The 25,308-nt window shown below is 41.6% G+C and overlaps 1 protein-coding gene across 2 annotated transcripts in view; it reads left to right on the top strand.

Annotated features, from left to right (window-relative positions):
* THSD7B (thrombospondin type 1 domain containing 7B) overlaps window positions 1–25,308 on the top strand; it is a 925,167-nt gene that overhangs the window by 306,574 nt on the left and 593,285 nt on the right. For both annotated transcript variants that reach the window (XM_082260936.1, XM_082260935.1), the window contains exons 4-5: window positions 429–1,239; window positions 9,922–10,164. In XM_082260936.1, the coding sequence (XP_082117062.1) occupies window positions 429–1,239; window positions 9,922–10,164 (1,054 nt within the window). The remainder of the gene's footprint in view (window positions 1–428; window positions 1,240–9,921; window positions 10,165–25,308) is intronic.

Consider the following 25,308-nt stretch of genomic DNA (forward strand, 5'->3'; position numbering starts at 1 on the left):
TAAATTGTGGATGCCTTTGTAAGATGTTGTTAGTATTTTGAATTTAATTTGTTGGGTGAGCGGAAGCCAGTGGACTACTATAAATATTATCCTCTAAAAATGAGCGTTTTTGTTCAACGGACAGTGTGTAGCAAGCCTTATATAACCTTATATTTGTTGACTGGTCTTTATATTATGCTAACTCAATGGTTTTGAAATACTTTTATGCAACAGCAGAACCTTCCAACTGCTTTCTTATGACTACAGGAACCTTTATTCTCTCAATGTAACGCATCTATATAGGAGAGAATAGATTTTTCACTTGGGAGGTGACCATAGTAAGTTTTCTATGACTTCTTTTATGCTCAAGTTCCTTTTTATGCTTATCTTTTATTCAATCATTTTATTTTGTGTTACTGACAGCTCATAAAAGTCTCTTCATCTTGCAGGTCCATGGGGTCAATGCGTAGGTGAATGCGGACCAAGTGGGCTACAGAGTCGGTCAGTTTGGTGCGTCCATGGGGACAGCTGGGTTACCCACATCTCAAACTGTGACCCAGAGGAGGAGCCGGCAAGCCAGCAGAATTGCTTTAAAATTTGCAGCTGGCACAGAGAACTCTTTGAGTGGGAGACTACAGAATGGGACCAGTGTGTTCTTGTACCTTATCCTCACACTGGGGTTAAATCGAGAACCTCAGAATGTGTCACAGCCCAACGAGGACTACAGCACAGGCAAGTGAATTGTGTCCACAAGAACAATAGATCCATAACATCTCTAGAAATCTGTGAGTACTTTACTCCACGACCTGCAGAAGAACAATCATGTCTGGTTCCATGCCCACAGGATTGTATTGTATCGGAATTCTCACCATGGTCTACGTGCAGTAAAAACTGTGGGAAACATCTGCAGCACAGGACTCGTTTTGTCATTTCTCCATCTTTGTATGGTGGCTCAGACTGCCCAAATCTCACGGAATGGAGGCCTTGTGCATTCTATGGTTTCTGCTCCTTTGGGGAAGAAGAACATTTGTACAGTCTTAAGGTTGGACCTTGGAGCGAGTGTAGGTTGCCTCATCTGAAGGAAATAAGTTTTAGTGGAAGGACCATGTTGGATTTTGGCTCAGATTCAAGTGAAAGAAGTACTTTTAGGCAGGAGAGCCATCTATCACAAGAAAGATTCGATAGATGGGATACAGAGATTGGTTATCAAACACGACAAGTGCAGTGTATGCGAAGTGACGGAAAGAGTGCTTTGCTAAGGTAAGAATAATGTTTGCATAGCTTGTATGTAGTATGTCTGGCATCTATCATTTACTAAAGTCTACAGCAGTTTAATAACCTAAATTAAAAATCAATTTAGTATGCTCTTTGGCAAAAGGCAGACAGATCAATCATGATTACATGTGGTTTTATTATTGGTTGGGGTGTACAGCCAGCATGTTTCGGGGCAATTAAAGTGTTTTCTGCATCAAAGCTGTTTCTCTGAAGCCTTTGTTCTTGCAGATAAATTATTTAAAACCTATTTTAACCCCTTCAAGCCTAAGCTTTTTCTGACAGCTTGTTACTTACAAGTTAAAATCAGTATTTTTGCTAGAAAATTACTCAGAACCCCCAAACATTACATATATTTTTTTTAGCATAGACCCTAGAGAATAAAATGGTAATTGTTGCAATATTTTATGTCATACTGTATTTGCGCAGCTGTTTTTCAAATGCATTTTTTGGAAGAAATACACTTTCATGAGTTAAGAAAAAAGAAAACAGTAAAGTTAGCCCAATTTTTTTGTATAATGTGAAAGATGATGTTACACCGAATAAATAGATACCTAACGTGTCATGCTTTAAAAATGGCGCACTCATGGAATGGCGACAAACCACAGAACTTAAAAAATCTCCATAGGCGATGCTTTAAAGATTGTTACTTGTTTAGAGTTATAGAGGAGGTCTAGTGCTAGAATTATTGCTCTCGCTCTAACGATCGTGACAATAGCTCACATGTATGGTTTGAACACTGTTTACATTTGCGGGCGTGACTTACGTATGTGTTTGCTTCTGCGCGTGAGCATGGAGGGATGGGGCGCTTTACATTTTTTTTTTCTAATTTTTTTTCTCATATATTTTATTTTATTTTTTTTTTTTATTTTTACACTGTACCTTTAATTATTATTTATTTTTTATCACTTTTATTGCTGTCACAAGGAATGTAAACATCCCTTGTGACAGTAATAGGCAGTGACAGGTGCACTTAGTGGGGGGATCTGGGTCTATAAGACCCAAAATCCCTCCTTTGCACTTAACCACTTGCCGACTGCTCACAGTATATTTACTGCGGCAGTCAGCCCCTCACAGGCAGAGCGACGTAGGTCTACGTCGCTAGCCTGTGAGGCTCTGGGGAGTGAGCGCGCGCCGCCGGAGGCACGCTCCCGCTCCCGCGCGGTCACGGACCCCCCCCCGCGCGTGTGACCGGCGGACCCAATGTCCGCCGGTCACTCGGCAATCGTCGGGGGAGAGGGAGAAAGGCAGGCGGCTAATATAAACAAGCCTCCTGTCATTCTCCCTGGTGTAGAAACACTGATCACACGGTTCTACAATGTAGGACCGTTGATCATTGTTCCTACAGTTTAAGCCACAGCCAATCACAGTAGAAAGCACGCCCCTAGGGACACACACAGCCCCTCCCTCTCAAATAAAGTTAACCCCTTCACTACCAGTGTATTTTTACAGTAACAGTGCATATGTATAGCACTGATTACTGTAGAAATGTCACCGGTAACCTCAAAAGTGTCAAAAATGTCAGTCAAGGGTCCGATCTGTCCGCCGCAATGTCGCAGTACCGCAAAAAAAATCGCAGATCGCCGCCATTACGCGTTAAAAAAAAAAACAACAAAAATGACAAAAATCTTTCCCTTTGTTAGTAAACGCGATAACTTTTGCGCAAACCAATCAAAATACGCTTTTTGCAATTTTTTTTTTACCAAACATATGTAGCATAAAACAAATTGGCCGAAAATGTTAAAAAATTTTGATTTTTACATTTTTTTGGGGGAATTTCATATAAAAAAATTTGAAAAATATTGTTATTTTTGCAAAATTGACGCTTTTTTTTTTGTTTATAGCGCATGATCAAAAAATTGCGCAGGTGATCAAATACCACCAAAAGAAAGCTCTGTTTGTGGGAAAAAAAGGACGTCAAATTCGTTTAGGTGCAGGGTCGCACGACCGCGCAATTGTCCGTTAAAATCACGCAGTGCCGAATCGCAAAATACCCCCTGGTCAGGAAGGGGGTAAAATCTTCCGGGGCTTAAGCGGTTAAAGGCATTCAAAATGCCAAATTTGGCTGTTTTGAATACTGACATTTTTTAAATCTGGCGTCTTTATGGCTCCAGTAACTGGAAGTGATGTCATGACATAGCTTCCGGGTTACTAGATCCGAAACCCGATTCAAAGCTGATTCCGGCTTTGTTCGGGTCTCCGGCCAGCCGGTGGATGAACTTCCATATGTACTGTACAATTAAAGTCAATGGGATTTTGCTAACCTGCATTTGAGGTGCATTCCAAATGAATGTCAAAAGCAGGAAAACAACGTCCATCAATATGTCCCCATACAAAATATTTAGACCATAAATAAATATTAGTCTGTTTGCAGCAGTGACAGGCACATGCCTATTAATCCACCTAGGTCTCACAACCAAGTTACCCACTTGGTCACTTCATATTGCAAGAGGACAGTTTTTTTGTCACATAAATGTATAATCATCTGGTTTTGCTTTATATGTATATGTGTTTGTACAGATATTACAGGCTAACTTCAAAAGCAGTTAAAAAAATATTTTTTTTTTTACCTAGCCAAATTTTAGTTATAAGTGTGACCAGATGTGCTGAGTCGGCCACTGGCTTCAAATATGTCTAGAACATTGGTCTCCAAACTACTGCTCAGAGGCCGGGTGCAGCCCCTTGCTTGCTTTTATCTGGCCCTTTTCCATCCAATGACTCCAGCAATGGGACATAATTCCTCCCATCAACACCAACGAAAGGACACTATTTCTTCCACTGACACTAATGAGTAATAAGTCTTTGTAATTTCCCTTTAGTCATTTCTGTTTGGGATTAATAAAGTATTCTGAATCTGGAATCTGACGGAGCACAATTCCTCCCAATGACACCAATGATGGGATACTCTTCCTCCCACTGACACTAATGATGGGGCATAATTCTTCCCAGTGACACCAATGATGGAGCTCTATTCCTCCCACTGACACTAATGATGGAGAACAATTATTCCTAATAACGCCAACGATGGGGCACTATTCTTCCCACTGACACCAACAATGGGGTACTATTTCTCGCACTAATCCCAATGATGGGGTACAGTTCCTCTCAATGACACCAACAATGGGGCACTATTTCTTGCACTTATCCCAATGATGAGGCAAAGTTCCTCCCAATGACACCAACGATGAGGCACTAGTCCTCCCACTAACACTAACACCAATGATGGGACACAGTTCCTCCCTCTGACACCAAACATGGGGCAATATTTCTCCCAATGGCACCAACAATGGGGCACAATTCCTCCCAATGACACCAACGATGGGGCACTATTCCTCCCCTAATACCAAAGATGAGGCCTCGTTTACTCCCACTGAGGCCGATACATTTTCTACTACCACTTCCCTGATTCAGGCCTGCTAAAGTCTGAAGGACAGTAATCTAGCCCTTTGTTTAAAAAGTTTGGAGACCCCTGGTCTAGAATATTCCAATAGTGACATCAAGGGCTTTTTGTTCTCAGAGAATAGGTGCAGAAACTCTCCCTTTCTGAGTCTCCACCCCCTACCCACCTCCTGGACTAATCCTTGGTTCCACCCCCTACCCACCTCCCAGTACTGAAGAGAATACAGAACCAAGTAACAATTGTGGTACTAAGTAATTTGAATGGAATTTTTAATGATAAAAAGAAAAACAGTCAAAAAGATCGCATAGAGTTAGCAATAATAGACCCCCCCCCCCAGCAACAATGCACCACCCGCACCAAAATACCCCCTTCTCCAGCAGCAATAGCAGATCTCCCTGCAGCCAGTTGCAATAGACTCTCCAGCAGCCAGCCACAATAGACGCCCCAGGAACAATGGATCACCTGCAACAAAATATCCCCTCCCCCAGCAACAATAGACCTTTAGCAGCAACAAAATATTTCTCTGCAGCCAGCATCACTAGATCCCTCTCAGCAACAACTAACCCCCAGCAGCATGAGACCCACTCCCAGCAACAGTAGATTCCCCCACCAGCAACATTAGATTTTCTTAGCTACAATAATCCCCCTGCCCTGCAAAAATAGATCCCCTCCAGCAACAATAGATCACCTAGCAGATAGCATCAGTACATCCTGAGCCCCTTGCCATTACATACATTTAGTGCTTGAGGTACTGGAACTGCGTTCCCCCACGTTCCCGCTAAAAAAAAAAAAAAGCCCTGGTGATATCATCTTGCCATAATTCCTGTCTACCTGGAAGTTTTGAGTTTTACTGACCACCTTTGTGTGTTTTGGCTCCTCCTGTTATATTCTCCAAAATGTAAAATAAATAAAATTCTAGCAGGGAGAGTTAGAACGCTACACAATGGCCAGGCCACAAAAATTTACAGATTCAGAATGTTTTGCATAGATCTCACTGATAGAGTCCTAGAGATATATAAGAAGCTCAGGCGGTTGAACTTTCCATCATTTACAAAAAAAATTGAGATATCAATTTGTGTGACTCTTTACACAAAAGAAAATCTTTATTGCCTTAGTTTGCCAGACCTTGCTCTGCTTCATTTGTGTTAGAAGCAGTGGCAGCCAGTCCATAAGGGGCGCAGGGGCGCCACCTTCTCAAAGCTTTGACCAATAGGAAAGTGATTCATAGAACGATTTCATTTTAAATAAATGATAATACGACTAACATTTTCTAACATCTTAAAGTTAAAAAATGTTAGTCATATTATGATATATTTAAAAATCAATCGTTCTCTGTGTGTGCAGTACTTTGCGGGGCGCCGGACTAATAGAAGTTTATTAGGTCCGTCAATGTTTAACAAGCATGTGATTAGAACCTGAAGCTCTAATTGGCTTGTTTTACAATATGCTTGGGGCGCAGAGCACTGCATTCCAAACCCACCCACTTTTGACTTTAGCAAATCAAAATTCGCCACTGCGTCACTTCCAGTTTCGCTTCCCGGCCAATCAGGAGGCTGAAGATGGAACACGGAAGCCGCCAGGTATCAGGGGTGCCATGACAGTGATGGAGGCTCTGTTTGCAGGTAAGGACCTGGAGGGGTTTGTTTGCGCCCCCCCCAAAAAAAATGTTATCACCAGCCGCCACTGTTTGGAAGATGCGAATACCTGTTGTATTTTGTGCTTTTGAAATATGTTCTGATTTTGCATAATTTTGAGGGAGGGTTTTGGTATATCTGACAAGTTTTGAAGAACTGATCAAGATGTTTGAAAAAAAAAAACTGAACATAACGGCTGCTAACCAGTGCTGTATCCTGGCCTAGGCCAACAAGGCCCAGGCCTAGGGCGGTACTTTTCAGGGGGGCAGCATAAAAATATTTAATTATTTGTATAATGACTATGGACTTCCTATTTATTATACAAATAAGTGAAATAATCCTATAATTACAATCAGTGCCAGCAAACACAAGTCCAAATATCCCAAAAGATCAATCTTACTAATCTTGTGACATATGGCTGTACTAATGGGCACTGATAAGGCTGCACTGGTGGCCACTGATGGGGCCACACTGATATGCTGCACTGATGGGCAGTAAAGACGTGGCACTGATAAGGCTAAATTTATGGGAACTGATGAAGCTATGCTGATGGGCACTGATAGACTGTGGTTGTGGTCTGTGGTTTACAGATGACAGGGTGGGTCATAAACAGGAAGGGGTGTGGCCTTTACAGGAAGGGGTGGGTCATATTTAAATTAGGGGGTGCACAAGTTTAGTCAGGCCTAGGGCAGCACAAAACCTAAATACACCACTGCTGCTAACATTGGCTCTTGTGTGTCCTGGAGGTTACTGTCTTCTTAGACAACCCCTGAATGCTAAAAGGATTGAAAGATTGGAAAAGTTGGTGAAAAGTCACTGGTCCTTAAATTTGAATTCCAGATATACACCTAACTAACCTTAAAACTGTCCCCCCCCCCCCCCAGCACCTATACAGTGTTGGTAAACCTTGGCACCCCAGATGTTTTGGAACTATATTTCCCATGATGCTCATGCACTCTGCAGTGTAGTTGAGCATCATAGGAAATGTAGTTCCAAAACATCTGGGGTGCCAAGGTTCACCATCACTGACTTATATTAACCAGTGTAAGAAAGATGTACTGCTATACTTACCTATTTTAAGGTCAATCTGGTCCAGTCATGTGATCCTACTCCCCTGTGTCAGCCACTGGCCACTCTTGGGGACAGGAGGGAGGTGCCAACAATGGATGGGCCATTAAAGTCTATGGGTGACGTCACCGTTCCATGCTTTACTTTCTGTTGTCAAAGCGCTCTCTCTCCTTCAGCCGGCGCTGGCTGACACAGGGATCACATGACCAGAGCAGGCTCCTTACACAGGTTTGCATAGGTGTTAGGAGGGGGATAGACTGTTTTAAGGCTAGTTAGGTGTATAGCAGGAATTCCACTATAAGTTGCATTCATCAGATCAGATTTTGTCTAGTTGCTCAGTTAAAAAAAGGGGAAGAAAAGCGGAAGAAAAATGCATCCCATTAAATGAAACTCTTCACACCTGAACAAAGCGCATCATAAACTGATCAGTGTGAAAGGACCACAGAATAACTTTCACCAGAAGTACCTCAGGGGATCCAGTGCACATAGCACTTGTACCCATTAAAATCTGTATGTAATTATTATTTTTTATTTTATTTCTGTCACTGCTGTCTATAGCTGCACCCCAGGAAGTAGCCTGAATTATGGGCGTTCCTAGGGGGTAGGTAGAGGCAGCACTGCAGTCACAGCCCCTTCTCCATTCTGCAACCCTTATTGTGCCCCCTTTCTATTCTGCTGTGAAAAGACTATGCCCACAATCCCCTCCAGCTTATTCAGAGATGACTACAGTTGTAGCTGGTGGATTGTATGATGGCCAATAGCAACACAAGCTGGCAGCTATTACACTAGTCTCTCTCGGACACTCCCCATTTGTCAGGAAAGTCTCTTCTCAGACAGTTATCACAGGAAGAAGCAGTGTTGGGGTAGTTACTCAAAAAATTTAACTAGTTACTAGTTACTTTTGTAAATTGTAACGAGATTACTTTACTAGTTACTGCATTTGAAAAGTAACTTCACTACTTATTACTTTACTTTCCTCTTTCTTAATTGACCGTGTAGAAGAAGATACATGACACTCTTTCTGCATAGAGTTTATTGTATAAACACAGGCTTTGGGAAACATGAGAACAAAACCTGAAAAAAAACAGAATAAAACATAAAGTGCAACAAAAAGTCATAAACTTCATCCCTCTCTATTCTTCGAAATAACAATTGTATCGCACGGCTTGGGTAACGCAGAAAAGCGCGTTCCAATAGCCTAGTAAAGTAGTGTAGTTACCTCCTATAGCCTAGTAAAGTAGTGTAGTTACCTCCTATAGCCTAGTAAAGTAGTGTAGTTACTTCCTATAGCCTAGTAAAGTAGTGTAGTTACCAATATTAGTATTGTAACTAGTTACTTTACTTCGTTACCAAAAAAAGTAATGTAGTTACTGTAATCAGTTACTTTGTAACTAGTTACCTCCAACACTGGGAAGAAGTGACCCCATGAGAAGATTTCCCTTCTGTTACTGTTCTAGTAGCAGCTTAAAAGTTTGGATTTTTCCTCACTTTTATTCCCAGCAATATTGGTAACCAGGCTATTTAGAGAGATTACTGGAAATCTGCCTAACAAGGACAGAGACAGCAATAAAAACCTGACAGTGGTTCTAAACCCCTCACCAGTCACTCCAAACTGAAAAGAAAAGAAAAAAAGATTTAGCCTGTAGTTATATTGTAAGTGTACTTTTTGTAATTTATTAAATTGTACTAACTGTGACATTTTCTAAATGCAGTAATCTAAAATAATTATTATATGTTACTGTCTAGCAAATATACCAGCTGACACTTGGCAAGATTCTGAAATCTTTTGTAATATAATAATGACTACATAAGCAATTTGTGATTGTCATACACTATAATCTCAAGTTTGAAAAGTTTGTGAATTTCGAAATATACGGTATATTCTTTTGAATTTTTCTTCCTAGGAATCCTCTGTATTTCTGATTCCTGTTGGGATTTTTTGACTGATTGCAGTAAATCACAGTTGTTCTTGACATTTTATAGATAGGCAACTCCTATCCTCATATTGATTAGTGGTTTCAAATTAATAATAACTACTGCAGTAGGGAACAGACACAAAAAGATACACTCAGCATCTTTCCAATATAACTGTTCTGTTTTATTTGACACAATTGAAGGTTTTATAAACATGATTACGTAGGTATAACATTAATATTACAATTGTACTTTAAGCGCCCATTCAGACTGGCGCGACACGACTTGCTGGGGCGACCTCCAGGTCGCCCCAAAGTAGTACAGGACCCTTTTTCTAAGTCGGAGCGACTTGTGTCGCTCCTATTAGAACGGGTCCTGTACTATTCAATGGCAAGCAACCGACCGCGACTTGTCAGGCGACCAAGTTGCCTGACAAGTCGCTCTAGTGTGAATGGACCCTTAGGGTAACAAGGGGCGTAACATAGGCAGGTTAATTCTAATCAGGACTCAAAAGAATGCAATCATGTAATGAAAACATTGGTAGTGCCATGTGCACAATGAGTTCAATTTGCAATACAATACAAAATAGAATACAATAATATACAGAACTTAAACAGTACATATACACATTGTGATTTTATCTTATTCTTACAGTATCTGCACCCAGGACAATATGCCCTTACATTACCAATCGTGTATTATGGCAAAAGACTGTGAAGTGTCGGAATGGGGTGAATGGACTTCCTGTTCTAAGACGTGTCAGCTTGGAGGAACCGTGGTTGGACTACGGAGTAGAAGGAGGACTGTTAAACGTATGGCCATTGGAGAGGGGAACCCATGTCCAGAGCTTGAAGAGATAGAAGCTTGCAATATTGGACGCCAGTCACCATGTCTTGGGTAGGTTACCATTCCTGTTTAGGTCTTTATGAGTTATAACAATTTACTAAGGGTTCTTGTCAACAGGCTTTGGGCGTTTGACCAGCAATTTATCTCCTTCTAACTTGCACTTAACCTGCTTTCAGCTGGGTTTCATTCTCTTAAGCCTCGTACACACGCAATGATTATCGGCCGACCAATCGTCCGTCTTTTGTCCAGAGTGGTGTTTTGTTGGTTGGAATGTGCCTAGACTGCACACGAATTTTCTCGCCAGACAAAATTCTACTTCAGAAGTGATGTCATGTGTTGGTTTGCTTTCTTTGTGTTCTTTCTTCTCTGAGCATGCCCAGACTTGCTCATTAGATTTTTCCCTGTCGTAATCTGTACTGACTGCACGAAAATCGGACGTGTTTTGACGGCGGACAAATATTTTATAGCCTGCACACCAGATTTTTTTCGGCCGAAAAGTCGGAGTCCGTTGTCGGAAGCATCATACTAACAAGCCGAAAAACGGCAGATCGGTCGTTGGACGAAAATTCCCTGACGATTTTCAACGCGTGTGTACAAGGCTTTAGAGTTGTATGGGAATGCAAAACCCAACTGAAGTGAACAAAAGCCTCTTGATATAGAGCTCTATATATTTAAAGAGGCTTCCCATTGTGTGTGTATTTTGGTATAATCCAAGGGTAGGCAACCTCAGCATTTCAGCTCTGGGGAAATTTAAAATGTCATCATGCTTCTGCTTCTAGGAGTCATGCCTGTGGTTTTTAAAGTCTTGCCATTTCTCACCACATCTTAAAATTCCACCAAAGCTGAAGTGCTGAGGTTGCCTACCCCTGGTCTAATTAAGTTTATTTTAGATATTGATTGGAAGGCAAAGCAGACAATACAATGTCTTTTCAGTCTGCCTTCTCCATGCATTTATCTGCAGATACACCTAAGGGATCACGATTTTATCTCCCGCACATCAGTAGTAAATCAGTACTCAACCTTTCTAATTGTAGAACATCTCATGCTATGGGGCACAGGTGTAAGGCTTCACAGCTATGAATACAACAAATGAATCCCTGATATGTACGTTGTCTCATATTCCTCTTACAGCTTTGTAGTAGAATGTAGTTGTTTTCGCACTTTTGTATTACTCTAACACAGGACTACCATCTAAATTCACGGGGACCCCCCTATTACTTCTACCTCCTGTCACTAGCCGCCAGTTAACCACTTCCAGTCTGCGCCAATTCTGACATTCCTCGCTGACATGTAAAAATCAGAATTTTTCTGCTAGAAATCTGCTTAGAACCCACAAACATATTTTTTTTAAAGCAGAAGCCCTAGAGAATAAAATGGTGGTTATTGCTAATTTTTTATGTTGCATGATATTTATGTAGCGGTTTATTGAATGCATTTTTAAAAATACACTTTAATGAACTCTTATGCACAAAAACACAATATAATACCAAATTGTTTGGTAAAATATAAAAGATAATGTTGCGCTGAGTAAATAAATACCAAAACGTGTTACACTTAAAAATTGTGTGCACCCGTGGAACGGTGCCAAACTTTTATAGAGAGATCTTGGGTCTGTTAGAACTCAGATCTCTCCTCTAGCATCCAAAGCATCTGATTAAACTGAGATTGGTTTGATCTGATGCTTTCACAAGCCGGTAACAGCTTATTTACATGAGATCAATGTTGTTCCTCCCACTGTGTGACGTCAGAAACCAGAAGTGATGAGGATATAGTCACCGCCTGAGGTGCAAATGTCAGCCCTCCCTGATGCCGGGGGTCAGGGGGATGAGGGGGATGCTACACTTTGGTACTGCAAAACTTAGAAAAGAGGTAAATTGGCATCTGGTGCAATTAGTCTCAGAGTGTTTATAGCCTTGTTGGTTGGACTATGGACTATGGGAGTGTCATTAGTTTGCAGGAAGTGGCTGTGGAAGGGACAGCAGGATACACCAAGTGTCACGTGATACAAAGCCACAACTAAACCAAGAAAATTAGGGGACCTGCAGACAACAGAGCAATATGGTGCATTTATGGTAAAGGTGTGATCTATGCTGTGATTCATTTCCTTACAAAAGTGCAATCCAAGCTTGGATCGCACTTTTCTATGGAAATGGATTGATATTTAAGCTCCACATGCGAATCCTTTTTTATCAATTTAACTGACTGTCAATATCAGACTTTGCTGGCAGCTTTCCCTTTGGACTTTTACTATCTTTAAGCGCAGATTATTTCTATTTTTTCTCTTATGATCTATGCTGGGATTGATCATTCCATTCAGTTCCACTGAAAAGAAAGTTTAGCTTTAACTGTATATGAGCACCGCAAATGAAAATATTTAATTCATTTTTAATATTCACAGAAAATTCATCCTTTCAGCCGTGTCTTCATGCTTTATTTTTTTGAGAAATCATATTGAAAAACGCCCCTTAGCATATCTAGCCACGTCCATCTTGATTAAGAGCAGATGAGTTATGTAGCATTTACTTCCTGGAATCCATATGCCCCTAGCTCAGGCATGCAGACAAAAGGGTGTGCTTAACTGAGAAAGCCCATCCTCCAGGTGAAAGGAAAAAAAAATCTTCTTGAAGACTCCTGGGATGTATGATGTAATTTTTGCCTAGGCCAGAAACCAGAAAGCAACTGAAGTAATTAAAAAAAAGCTTAAATAAAGTAAAAACGATATCCCTTCCTATCTATTTACTAATGTCAGCAGAATAAGGATTAAAAATAGTTAATGTTGATTAGGAGAGTTTAGTTCAAATATAAAATAATTTTATTAACAGTCTTCTAACTTACATTTTGAAATACAGTAATCCCCCGCTCCATCGCGGTTCAGTTTTTGCGGTCCCGGTAATTCGCGTTTTTTTTTGTAATGTTATTTTACTATATAAATCATTACAAAATGAAATATTTTTGTGTTTTCCATAGCTCTTGCTCTGTCTCTTAGTATCTTTTATGTGTTTAAATGAGTTTCTATTGTTTTAAAAGTGTGTTTAAAGACCTTAAAATGCTTTTACACATACAGTGACAGTAAAATAAACATGCCTACAATGCATTTTAATAGGGTTTTTCTATTTCGCGGAATTTCACTTTTCGCGGCTGGGTCCGGAACGTAACCTCCGAAAAAGAGGGGGGTTTACTGTACATGCAGTAAAACACAATCACTGCTGTGCTGCATATCAGAGAGCACACTCACATAGTTAAAGCGTAACTCCACTGAGAAAAAAAACATTCCCCTCTGGGTGGTTTCTGTACATTACAAAGATTTTAACAAACTTTGTTGCAGATTCCTACCTTTTGTTATTCTGAATAAATCATTGTTTGTTCCTCTGTGCTGAGTGGGTCAAATGGGAGTGGTTTCATAATTATCTGTCAGCTGTGGCAGATGCAGGGCTCTAATGAGGAAAGCTGCTGGGCCTGCATCCATTTAGACGTGGTCCTATTGGGAGTATCTCACCAAAAATGAAATTTTTGTTGCAGGGGATGCCAGAAATCTGACTTGTATGTTAGGCAGACTTCTGGGAAAATTGATGAGCCAATCACACAAGCAGGAAATTATGTTTCTGGGGGTGTGGTCAGTATACATTCTGTGTACAGAACACCTCCAGGTAGCCATATTGTATTGCATTTTCAGAAAATTACAACAGCTGTAGATTGAAAAGAAAAGGTAATTTTTCATAACATTCAATTACATTATGATTTGTGTCGCAATTGTATACGCTATATTGTTTTTTCTTTATTTGCTATTTTGTTCCCCCCACGAAAGTGGAGTTATCCTTTATTGAGCAATATAGCTTCCCTCTATTCATGTATATATAAAAAAAAAAAACAATAAACATAATTAGGAATTTTTAAATCATTGTTTTGTTACGAATATTCACTTATCTCTAAAATAAATTTAAAAAGTTAGCAATTCCTTTCATAAAATTTAAAGGCTTAGTTCACCTTCCCTATGTACCAATATACCATTAGGCTGGCTTCACTCATGTCTGTCTGCGGTTTGCAGTAGTAGTGATCAACCAAAATCGGTTTTTCATTGCTGATACCGATATTTTGGCCAATGCATATTGGTATCAGCCGATATTGGGCAATATTTTTGTACATTTCAAAAAAAAATTTTGACAGGTACTTTTGTGGAGGGATCTGGGGGTCTAAAAGACCCCACAACCCTCCTCTGCACTTAAAAGCATTCAAAGCGCTAAGTTTGGCTGTTTTGAAAGCTGTCATTTTTTTTAATCTGGCGCCAGACAGTACCCGGAAGTGATGTCACTCATGACATCACTTCCGGGTTTTTGCATGTAGACCGGATCAGAGTCGATTGCGGCTTTGATCGGGGCTTCGGCGGCCGTGCAGGCTGGTTGTCCAGGTCTCCCGGTGGGATGGGAGATCCGGGCGAGCTGTGGAAGGTGGCAGGAGAGGGGGACGTCCCCTCCCGCTCCTTGTAGTGACGGCCGAGCGGCTTCTCAGCCGCATCAGTTGTCATTACAAGACAGCCGACCGTCGGCTATGGACGCCGGTACCGGGGTGATGCCTCTAGCTGCAGGCATCACTCAGGTACAAGCATTTTCCCAAAATATCGGCAATATCGGTAACCTTCAGGGCCAATTCCGATATATCGGGAAAAGTGCATATCGGCCCTCAATATATCGGCTTTGCCGATAATCGGTCGATTCCTAGTTTGCAGTCCGGAGCGTTTCTGTTCACCAGTTCAGGTGTGATTCAGGGGCAAATTTTTGCCTGAATTCCCACCTGAACCAGACCCAAAATCACACAGGACCCTTTTCAAAATCGCACTGCGGCTGCCCCGGACATGTGTGAAGCGGCTCCATTGAGAACCGATCACATTCACATCTTATGCAAATTAGATGCTGTTATAAATGCATCCCATTTGCAAATATGTGAAGCCAGCCTTAAAGGAAGAGGTAGGAAAGTGGGTAGTAATAAAAAAGAGGGGGTATAATAAGGAGGGAGGTGTGATCAGAAGTAAAACATACCCTATTCTGTGATGCAGTAAGGCAGTGCATGATGGGATATGATTTTTCCTGGAAGGTCATGTGATCCCACAGGAAGTGATCGGCCCAGATGCATTTTTTTTTTTTTTTCAAATTTTGAATCAAGAGGTGAAGATTGAAGGCTGCCATGGACTAGGTAAACGAGAGATTAGCACACGTGGGATGGCTTGGGCAGAAAAGACATTTGAAAAGGCTTCTGTTTCTTATTAGAAATGAAATTCTGCCTGAAAAGGTGATCTTAGCCATTAAAGTAATTCTGAGTTGTCAAACAGATTTTCCTAGTTTACAAATATTGTCAATGGCAGCAATTGTTTCCATTCTCTAAGTTAGTAATATACAGTATGTCTCGGGAGACTAATGTACCATAAGTGCCTGATAATGCATTTTATTCGCTCCATTAACCACAGCAAACATTGTTTCTGTTCCCCAAGGATGTGTTTATTGAAAGGTTAAGAGAGAGAACGAAGCAATTGTACTTATTGATTACAGATGAAAACTTGTTGTGTGAGACATTGAACAAACAGTTCAGCCTTAGCGCATGACGGGCCGGTGTACGACGCCGTCCGCCTTATTCAATAAGGAACGCTAATTCTTAAGTTCTGTTTCTGAAGTGCAATGACCCCCCCTTTCCCCCGCCCCCAAGCAATTAGTATCCATCATGTATTTCTTTGTCTGCGACAACGTAAATTCTGATCGGCTGCACTTAACAATCAACACTCATTGAATATGATCTAATACAGAAAGAAAATGTCAGAGCTTTTGTGCTTGTTATATAAGAGAGATACTATAGCAGTGAATAAACATCCACAATAAGAAGTATTCTATGACTTCAGAATGCTTTGTCTGCCCCTAACAGAGCCTACCTCCTATGAACTTTAGTTAAAGCAGAACTATAGCCTTGCATTTGAAGCACATTGTTGGCAGGCAGCCTTTTATCGTAGAAGGCAACTCTTCTGCAATATAAGTTCTTCTTCTGCCTACCAGAAACCTTTCTTCTGAATGTACACTGAGCCATGTATGTGTAGATTGTTGGCCTTCTTTGTTGCTGGGATAAATTATACGTGTGCGGGGGGCATGGGCGTCCGCAGAACTTTTTTCAGGGGGGGGGGGAATAATTTTAAGGTCACCCATGCTCCGCCGATTTTCAACAATGTCATGAAGGGGAGGGGCTTAGTCATTATACTTATTTTGAGTATATTCCCTTAAAGCATGTTATACAGCACAGTGCTTTGCTGTGTAATTTGGCCCCTTCTATTACCTAAAATACGTGGCTGATCCTGTCTGGCTATGTCCTCCCCTCTGTAAACTGACCACGGTATACCAATGCTGCTGAGCCCTGACACCGTGGTCAGTTTACGTGCCTCCGTCATCCACAGCCCTCCTGTCCTCCTCTGTCCTCTTCCCTCCCCCCTCCCTGCCTGTCTGCTCCTGTGTCAGTGCCCACCCCCTCCTCTCCTGCTGCTGTAGTTTCATTTAAAGTTTCATATTCTGTCTACAGTCTGTTTAATAATTCTGTGTGCCCCTGTATCTGTTTTTTATAAAAATAAGCCATTCTTTACGAGTATAGAGTGCCACTCGCCGCTCACGTGACCCACCACCTCTCTCCTCCTCTCCTCCTCTCCTCTTCCCCTCCTCCTCCCCTCCCAACTGACATTAGTGAGGAATCCTTGGCCCCGCCCGCTGCAGGCAGCTGTCAGCCGGAGAGAGGAGAGAGCTGACAGGTCACGTGAGCGGGGCTCGGCCCTCTGAAAACTTGTAAAGAACGCCTTATTTTTTTAAAACACAGACACACAGGCACACATGATTATTGAACAGACAGGATGGTATAAAGTGGCTTAACAACCACTTAAAATGGGAAGTTGAGATTCCAGGGGGGGGCATTTGCCCCCCCTTGTCCCTACCTGCGGATGCCCATGGCGGGGGGTTACATCATCCCAGGCTAACCAATCAAGATGGCCAAAGATGGTGAACCTGAAAAAAGACGGGGAAGATGTCAGCGGTAGCAAAGGGTCTTACAGATATCACATCGCTCAAGGGTAGGTAATTATAGGAGACTTAAGTTCCACTTTAAAAAAGATTTAGCCAAAACGTTCTATTGGCTACACTTGTGTTTTTGTGTCTCCAGCCTACAACTCTCCTAATACATGTCTCCAGTCTCCAAAACTGTAGCATGTTTGCAGTCTCCATCCATCTCTTATATTAAAAAAGAATAGCGCGCAAATGCAAAAGAAATTACTACCAAATCTGAAGAGAGTCCATAAATAAAAATGGGGGTTTGGTCCCACCATATGGCCATATCGTGCTCAAGCCCACTACTGCGTCAAAGTACCCCATTATCAGTGGGTCCTACACTATCCATGAAAAAGAGATGAATCCAGCCTCTTGCAGCCTCTGACCATCTTCCGTTGCATGTGCTATTTGCTATCTCTGATGTGTTTCTGTAGCTTTACTGTCAGTGGAAATTATATATGGCCATTTGATGATATCAGGGACACTTGAGGACCCCTATATTAAGAAATTTGACCACCACTGGTCATACAATTAGGGTTTACATCTACTTTAATGTCCCGCTATTAACTCCTGTGACATGTACAGTATACAGTCTGATGGCCTTCTGTAGCATTACATTTAGCGAATATTTTATGTGGTCCTTTGTAGTATATTTACTAATGTACTTTTTTGACCTAAAGTCAGTAAATAGTGGGCCATTAAAGTACAGTTAGGTCCATATATATTTGGACACAGGCACAATTTTCATACTACAATAAAATTTAAACAAAACAATCCAATTTAATTTGAAGTGCAGACTTTCAGCTTTAATTCAAGAGGTTGAACATGAATATCAAGTACAATTTTTAGGAACTGCAACCATTTTTATACACAATCCCCCCATTTTCAGGGGCTCAAATGTAATTGGGCAAATGAATATAATCATAAATAAAATGTTCATTTTTTTAACATTTTGTTGAGAATCCTTTACTGGCAATGACTGCCCAAAGTCTGGAACCCATGGGCATTACCAAAGACTGTATTTCCTACATTCTGATGCTTTCCCAGGCTCTAACTGCAGCCATCTTCAGTTGTTTTTTGTATGTGGGTCTTTCTGCAGTTAGTTTTGCCTTAAGTAAGTGAAATGCTTGCTCAATTGGTTTGAGATCACATGATTGACTCAGCCATTGCAGAATATTCCACTTCTTTTTCTTCAAAAGCTCCTGGGTTGCATTTGTAGTGTGTTTTGGATCATTGTCCATCTGTACTGTGAAGCGCCGTTCAATCAACTTTGCCGCCTTTGGCTAAATCTGGCCGACCGTATATCTGTAAACACTGCAGAATTCCTCCAGCTGCTTCTGTCTTCTGTCACATCATCAATAAACACCAATGACCCAGTGCCACTGGAAGCCATGCATGCCCATGCCATCACACTGTCTCCACCATGTTTTACAAATGACGTTGTGTGCTTTGGATCATGAGCTGTTTCAAGCCTTCTCCACACTTTTTTCTTCCTGTCATTTTGATACAGATTATTCTTAGTTCCATCTGTTCAAAGAATGCTTTTCCAGAACTGGTCTGGCTTTTTTAGATGTTTTTTGGCAAAGTCTAATCTGGCTTTTCTATTCTTCAGTCTTATGAATGGTTTGCACCTTGTGATGAACCCTCTGTATTTGCTCTTGTGAAGTCTTCTCTTGATTGTAGACTTTGACAATGATACACCCACCTCCCGGAGAGTGTCCTTTACTTGTCTGGATGTTGTGAACGGATTTTTCTTAACCATAGGGAGGATCCTGAAAACATCCACCACTGTTGTCTTCTGATGACGTCCAGGTCTTTTTATGTTGCTGAGCTCACCAGTGTGTTCTTCTTTCCTCAGAATATACCAAACTGTTTTAGTAATGGAGGGAAGTTAGCTGAGTATAAGTCAGTTATCATAGGAGTAAAATGTATTCCTAGGTATGGAAGTCTAAGAGAAGGGAATGAAACAGCTTTTGATTAAATTGTCCAATTACTTTTGGTCCCTTAAAAAAGGGGGTTGGCTATCTTAAGAGCTGTAATTCCTAAACCCTTCCTCCGATTTGTATGTATATGCCCTCATAATAATCCTGAGAGTGTGCATTTTCAGCCCATATCCATTTTATAACTATAGCTTGAATTTGTTATGGTAAATACCTGAAAAAAAACTAAAATTGTGCATGTGACAAAATATATATGGCCCTTAAACCTCAAATTTCTTATCTTATCACAAAAGGGCCACTTATAATATTACAAGCAGAAGATACCCAAGCTCAAACACAATTGAAAAATACTTGCTGAGATTCGGTGCTCTGACTGGGGGATCCCCACACCCCTGTTCCAACATCCAAAGCGGAGCCTTAAGGCAGCAACTCGATAACTCCTTGGTAATATAAAATAAAAGTGCAGCACTATAAACAAATGATACAGTGAACATATGAAAGTCCATATAAGTAAAATCCCATTGAAAGGTGTCAAAGTAATTAAAAATTCCCAAACTCCGTGAATAGTGATGAAAGATATTGGAGGTGTCACCAGCTCGTGATCTCACACCACGCTTACCGTATGCAATGTGACCCCCTAATAAGGGTGGTCTCACTCTCTGGATAAACCGAGATCCAGATCGCTGGGACATCACTTCCTCCAGCCGGTCAAATGGCACCATGGGGTCATATAAAAAAATTGCCTCTTCACACCACAATATATACACCAAAGGAAAAAAACTCCTTGGTAATAATTGCCGGCTTAATTTCTGCTCCACGTATAATATTCACCGAAGGCCGTCAGAGACTACATACATGCAACAGGAGATGGTCAGAGAAGGCAAAGTTACTGCAGGTGATGGACAGGCACTACGAACATGCTATAATTTTGGAGACTAGAGACACATTACATGAGACTGCTAGAGGTCACTGCTATTACAGCCCCCAGGGCCACCATTAGAAATCGTGGGACCCCATACAGCCTGCCTGACGGGGCCTCCCACCAGGAGTTCCTGGCATTTTCAGCAGCTGCAGTATTTGCTGGATTGTATTGGCAATTCAAGATTAGTTTCACTGGATTTTGTGCATAACATCTGACATCCCCAAATTACCCTAAATCCTTCATAACATATCAAAACATAGGCACTGCTTATCTTCCTTCACCTTGTCTTCATGCAATGTTTTATTGTTTTCCAAGCTACATTTTAATCTATTTTCATTGTAGCAAACAGCCCTCGAATTACACTTCATCATAAAAGCCACTTAACAATGATATATTCAGCAGTACCTGCCAGGGCTGATATTTTGTAATAATTAGCGAGATCCGCAAGCACATTTTTTATTTTTACACCAAAAGCCAATTACCACGATGACTGCAGTGAAATACGCTGGAGATGAAGACGTCTCATAGGTGACATTTTGTATGACATTCCCTCTAATGATTTCTGGAGTTATCTGATGTCTTCATGAGGTTACACAATGTTAAATGACTTCATTATTGAAGAAATCTCTATTATTTGGAAGAAAGGAAAGAGTTGTTTCGGATACGGGTAGATATGTAAAGCTACTAGAGGTTCACGTGTCAACTTTGGGGGTGGATAATGGTGGGTGGTGAGTCGCCATTTCTTTTTTTTTTTTTTATATTTATCTGTAAATCCAGTGGAGAAATTTCTCACAGTAGGTTGGATTGGTTTTCAGTGCCAAACCTGGTACTTCTGACAGGGTTTCAGCATTAACAAAAAATGTTCCCTATATCCTGTGAGTTCTATTTTTGACCTGACCCTTAGGTTTACCCTAAGGCCCCTTTCACACGGGCTTTCCGATCCGATCCGCCTGTCAGTTTGTCAGGCGGACCAGATTGGATGCTCCATACAGCCCTATGGAGCAGCGGATATCAGCAGAGACATCTCTATCTATCCCTATCTTTATCTGCTATCCGATCCGATCCTATCTGTGAAATCTGGACGGATGGAATCCCTATTTTCCACCCGTCTGGAGGATCGGATTGGATAGGATCGGATGAGAATGGACAGGCGGTCTGTTCTGTTCAGCGGGGGACAGATGACAGCTCCGGCTCTGCACACAGAGCGGAGACGGAGCTGTCATCTGCCTGCTCAGCGGGGATTGGCAGATCGATCCCCCGCTGAGCAGAACAGACTCCGTCAGGCGCACAGCGTGAGTTCAGCTTTGCAAAAAAGCACACTATTTTGTCCCATATGGGTATATCAGTATAGCACCATTTACACTAGGGATGCACCGATACCATTTTTTTACGAGTACCGATAATTTTTTTTAGGTACTTGCCAATACCAATTACCGATATCTACCGCAACTGTTTTGCTTACACGTCAGCTGTCAGCAATGGTACAAAGCCAAAAAGTTATTTACAAATAAAATAATTTTTATTTTTATTTTGTGCTGTTTTTCAATGTGAAACATGTAAATATATGTTAAAGGTGTAAAAATTGTATTTAGTTATATTGTAAAAACATAATTGAACAAAGCAAATAAAAAAGTTGTAATTATAATATAGTTTAATAAATAGAAGTGAACAAAAAAAAAAATCCGCAGGGAAATAATAAAAAAAATGGGAAAGGAGAATAAAAAAATAATTTGGGCTGATAAGAGTAAATTAAGTAATTAGAGTAAATAAAAAAAAAATGTTTACTTAAAAGTTGCTTTAAACTGACTTTACCTGAAGATCGAAATTCATCCCTTTGATCTGTAGATGAATAAACAGAAAGATACAAAAAGAAACGATGTTTCTTTTTATCTTTCTGTTTCAGTGGCCTGAGCAATGTTGTTGATAGTATTAAAAATATATGGAGTGGCGCTAATCTGTTTTTATGTGAAACAAAAAATGAGATTTAACGCCACTCAATATAGTTTACTACTGATTATGTATGTGGTGACACTACAAGGAATAGCAGCTTTATCCACTGAATACTAGACGTTATTTCGTGTTTTAAAAAATACTTCCCTATTCATATTTATATTTCATACACCTTTTTTTTACCTAGTCTTTTCAAATACAGAGTAGCGCACGAGTGAGACCACGTTCACACTAGGGCGACGCTACTTCGCCGGGCGACCTCACAGGTAGCGACGCGCTGCTCGCCCCGCAACCTCGGAGCGGCCGGCACGGACTTCATAACATTGAAGTCTATGCAGGTCTCTCCGGGTCGCCCCAAAGAAGCTCCGGACCCTTTTTCTAAGTCGGAGCGACTTGTGTCGCTCCTATTAGAATGGGTCCATAGCTTCTGTATGGTAGGCGACCTACGGCGACCTGTCAGGCGACCAGGTCGCCTGACAGGTCGCCCCAGTGTGAACGGGGGCTTATTCACTCTATTTTAATGTTGTTGATAAACATTGCCCGGCTGCTTTTTTTTTGACAGCTCCAATTGCCAGGACTTCGTTTACACTTCAGCCGTCAACAGGGGAACCCCACTGACAGCTAAATGAGTCATCGGCTGTTAAGGATGCGGCGGCCCCACTCCCTAGAAACCAATATGTGCCAGCTTCTTTTTATTTATTTTTTTTAACATTTCAGCTGTCAGTTGGAGAATTAGCTGAAAGAACGGAGCCTATAAGGACGAGTATTGATACTCATGCAATTCTTAGACTTGGCACCGATACCGGTATCAGTGCAACCCTAATTTACACCATTTTTTTTTGTGGGAGAGGACAGCATGGTGGCTAATTGGTTAGCACTTCCATCTGGCAACATTAGGATTGTTGGTTGAAATCCCAACCACAGCGTTTGGCATTGCATGTTCTCCTCATGTTTCCATGTTATCCTTGCGCCTTGCTGAGTTTCCTCTGGGTACTCCGGTTTCCTCCCACACTCCAAAAACATGCTGGTAGGTTATTGGGCTCCTGTCTAAATTAGCCCTGGTATGTGTATGTATGAATGTGAGTTAGGGACCTTAGACTGTAAGTTCCTTGAAGGCAGGAACTGATGTACAATATATATGTAGATCACTGCATTACTTGTTAGTTCTATGTAAATACCTGTAATAAAAAAATAGTTTTATTCACATGATGCAAAACCTTCTGTATTGTTCTTCCTCTTGATGTAGGCGTGTCACTTTGCAAAGTGGGTGGGTATGTTCTTTTATTGCACTTAGCAGGGATATAAACTCCCTGTTATGTACGCAGCATTCTATTTGACTGGTGATGCATTCCAGTTGATGTTTAACAGCGAGGCTTGTTCTGGGAGCTACTATCAATCAAGAAAACATGGATGGCTGGGGGGATGTGGCCGCTATGCTGACTAGGGGAGGTACTGGCACACTAGGCTTCAGCAGGGGCAAGGGAAGGTACCACACCAGGAGATTGCCACATGGCGAACACCAAACCGCATTCACTTTCCAGATTGATGGTGACTTCCCTTTTACTGGGATGCACCTTTCTGTTTGCTTTGACAGCTACTGCCATTGTACAATGCTCCAACAAGCCCATTCTCTCCCCTCCTCACCCCAACCACCCACAGCCAACATTAAAAACACACCATGCATGTGCAACTGTCCACCCACCCCCATCTGCTAGAAAGCAAGTAAATGGCACACATGCAAGCTATAGGCAACGGGGCCTGGGGTAGTGGGGGGGAGGGGGGCAAGGAATGGACATGCCAAAGCATGCAGGGCAGTACATCTCTCTATGTCATGTGTTAGCAGTAGGGAAGGGGGAGCAGTTCTTTCTCTTTGCCCTGGGCGCTGATTACCCCTGTCCTGGCATTATTCATCAGCACGACATCTTGTATCTCTAAGGTGGAAGCAGGGATCCACAAACTGACCACGCCAGCAAAGATCTGCTTCTGTGCTTGGCATGGTCAGAATTAAAAGGGGGCTGGCAGGATTACCATGAATTTAGGAGGAAGTCTAAAAGAAACAGGCACTATTTATCTTACATTACATATAATCACAGCTAAATATATGCAATAGTTTGGAGGTAATGCTTAAAAAATACCCGCTACTTCTGGGTATCAGGATCAGAATGGAGTGGTGGGAAATGAAGGAAAGTTAGGTAGGGCATTAAAGCAATGGTTAAAGGATTGTTAGGCCTAGGTGGAGCTGAAGAGGCATAGTACTTACCTAATCCCCACTCTGGACAACTCCAGCGCTCTCCTCTTCTTCCCCCTCTGGTGCTTATGGTTGTGGCGGGTCCTTTGATGTCATTGTGTACAATGTTTGGCTAATTACCTGGCCCTATACTTGGAAGGCCTCACAAGACAGTTTGGGCCACTGGAGGGATCAGATTTAAAGTAAGTATCTCTGCTCATTTTTTGCCCTGGTAACCCGTGCAAGTAAGGAGGGGGAGGGGGGGCTTGGGGTGGGAGGTGGTGGTGGTGACAGTCCATTGCAAAGACAGATCTTATCTAATTCCCGGAGTCAGCCTTTAAAGTAAATTTGTTGCTTTTCCATGCATTGGTGTTATGTTTTTTTGATCAATGACAGCATTACAAAAATATTACACACATCTGCAACATTTTTTCACTCACAGTTAATTTTACTGCAAAATTTCGAAGCACCCCTGCTGTAAATGTCACATACCATCAATGGGCACCCCTGGTGTAAATGTCACACACCATCAATGGGCACCCCTGGTGTAAATGTCACATACCATCAATGGGCACCCCTGGTATAAATGTCACATACGATCAATGGGCACCCCTGGTGTAAATGTCACATACCATCAATGGGCACCCCTGGTGTAAATGTCACATACCATCAATGGGCACCCCTGGTGTGAATGTCACATACCATCAATGGGCACCCTGGTGTAAATGTCACATACCATCAATGGGCACCCCTGGTGTAAATGTCACATACCATCAATGGGCACCCCTGGTGTAAATGTCACATACCATCAATGGACACCCCTGGTGTAAATGTCACATACCATCATTGGGCAACCCTGGTATAAATGTCACATACCATCAATGGACACCCCTGGTGTAAATGTCACATACCATCAATGGACACCCCTGGTGTAAATGTCACATACCATCAATGGACACCCCTGATGTAAATGTCACATACCATCAATGGGCACCCCTGGTGCAAATTTCACATACCATCAATGGGCACCCCCGGTGTAAATGTCACATACCATCCATGGGCACCACTGGTGTATATGTCACATACCATCAATGG

The sequence above is a fragment of the Pelophylax lessonae genome (genome assembly GCF_965119305.1).
Source record: "Pelophylax lessonae genome assembly, chromosome: 6".
Taxonomy (NCBI): domain Eukaryota; kingdom Metazoa; phylum Chordata; class Amphibia; order Anura; family Ranidae; genus Pelophylax; species Pelophylax lessonae.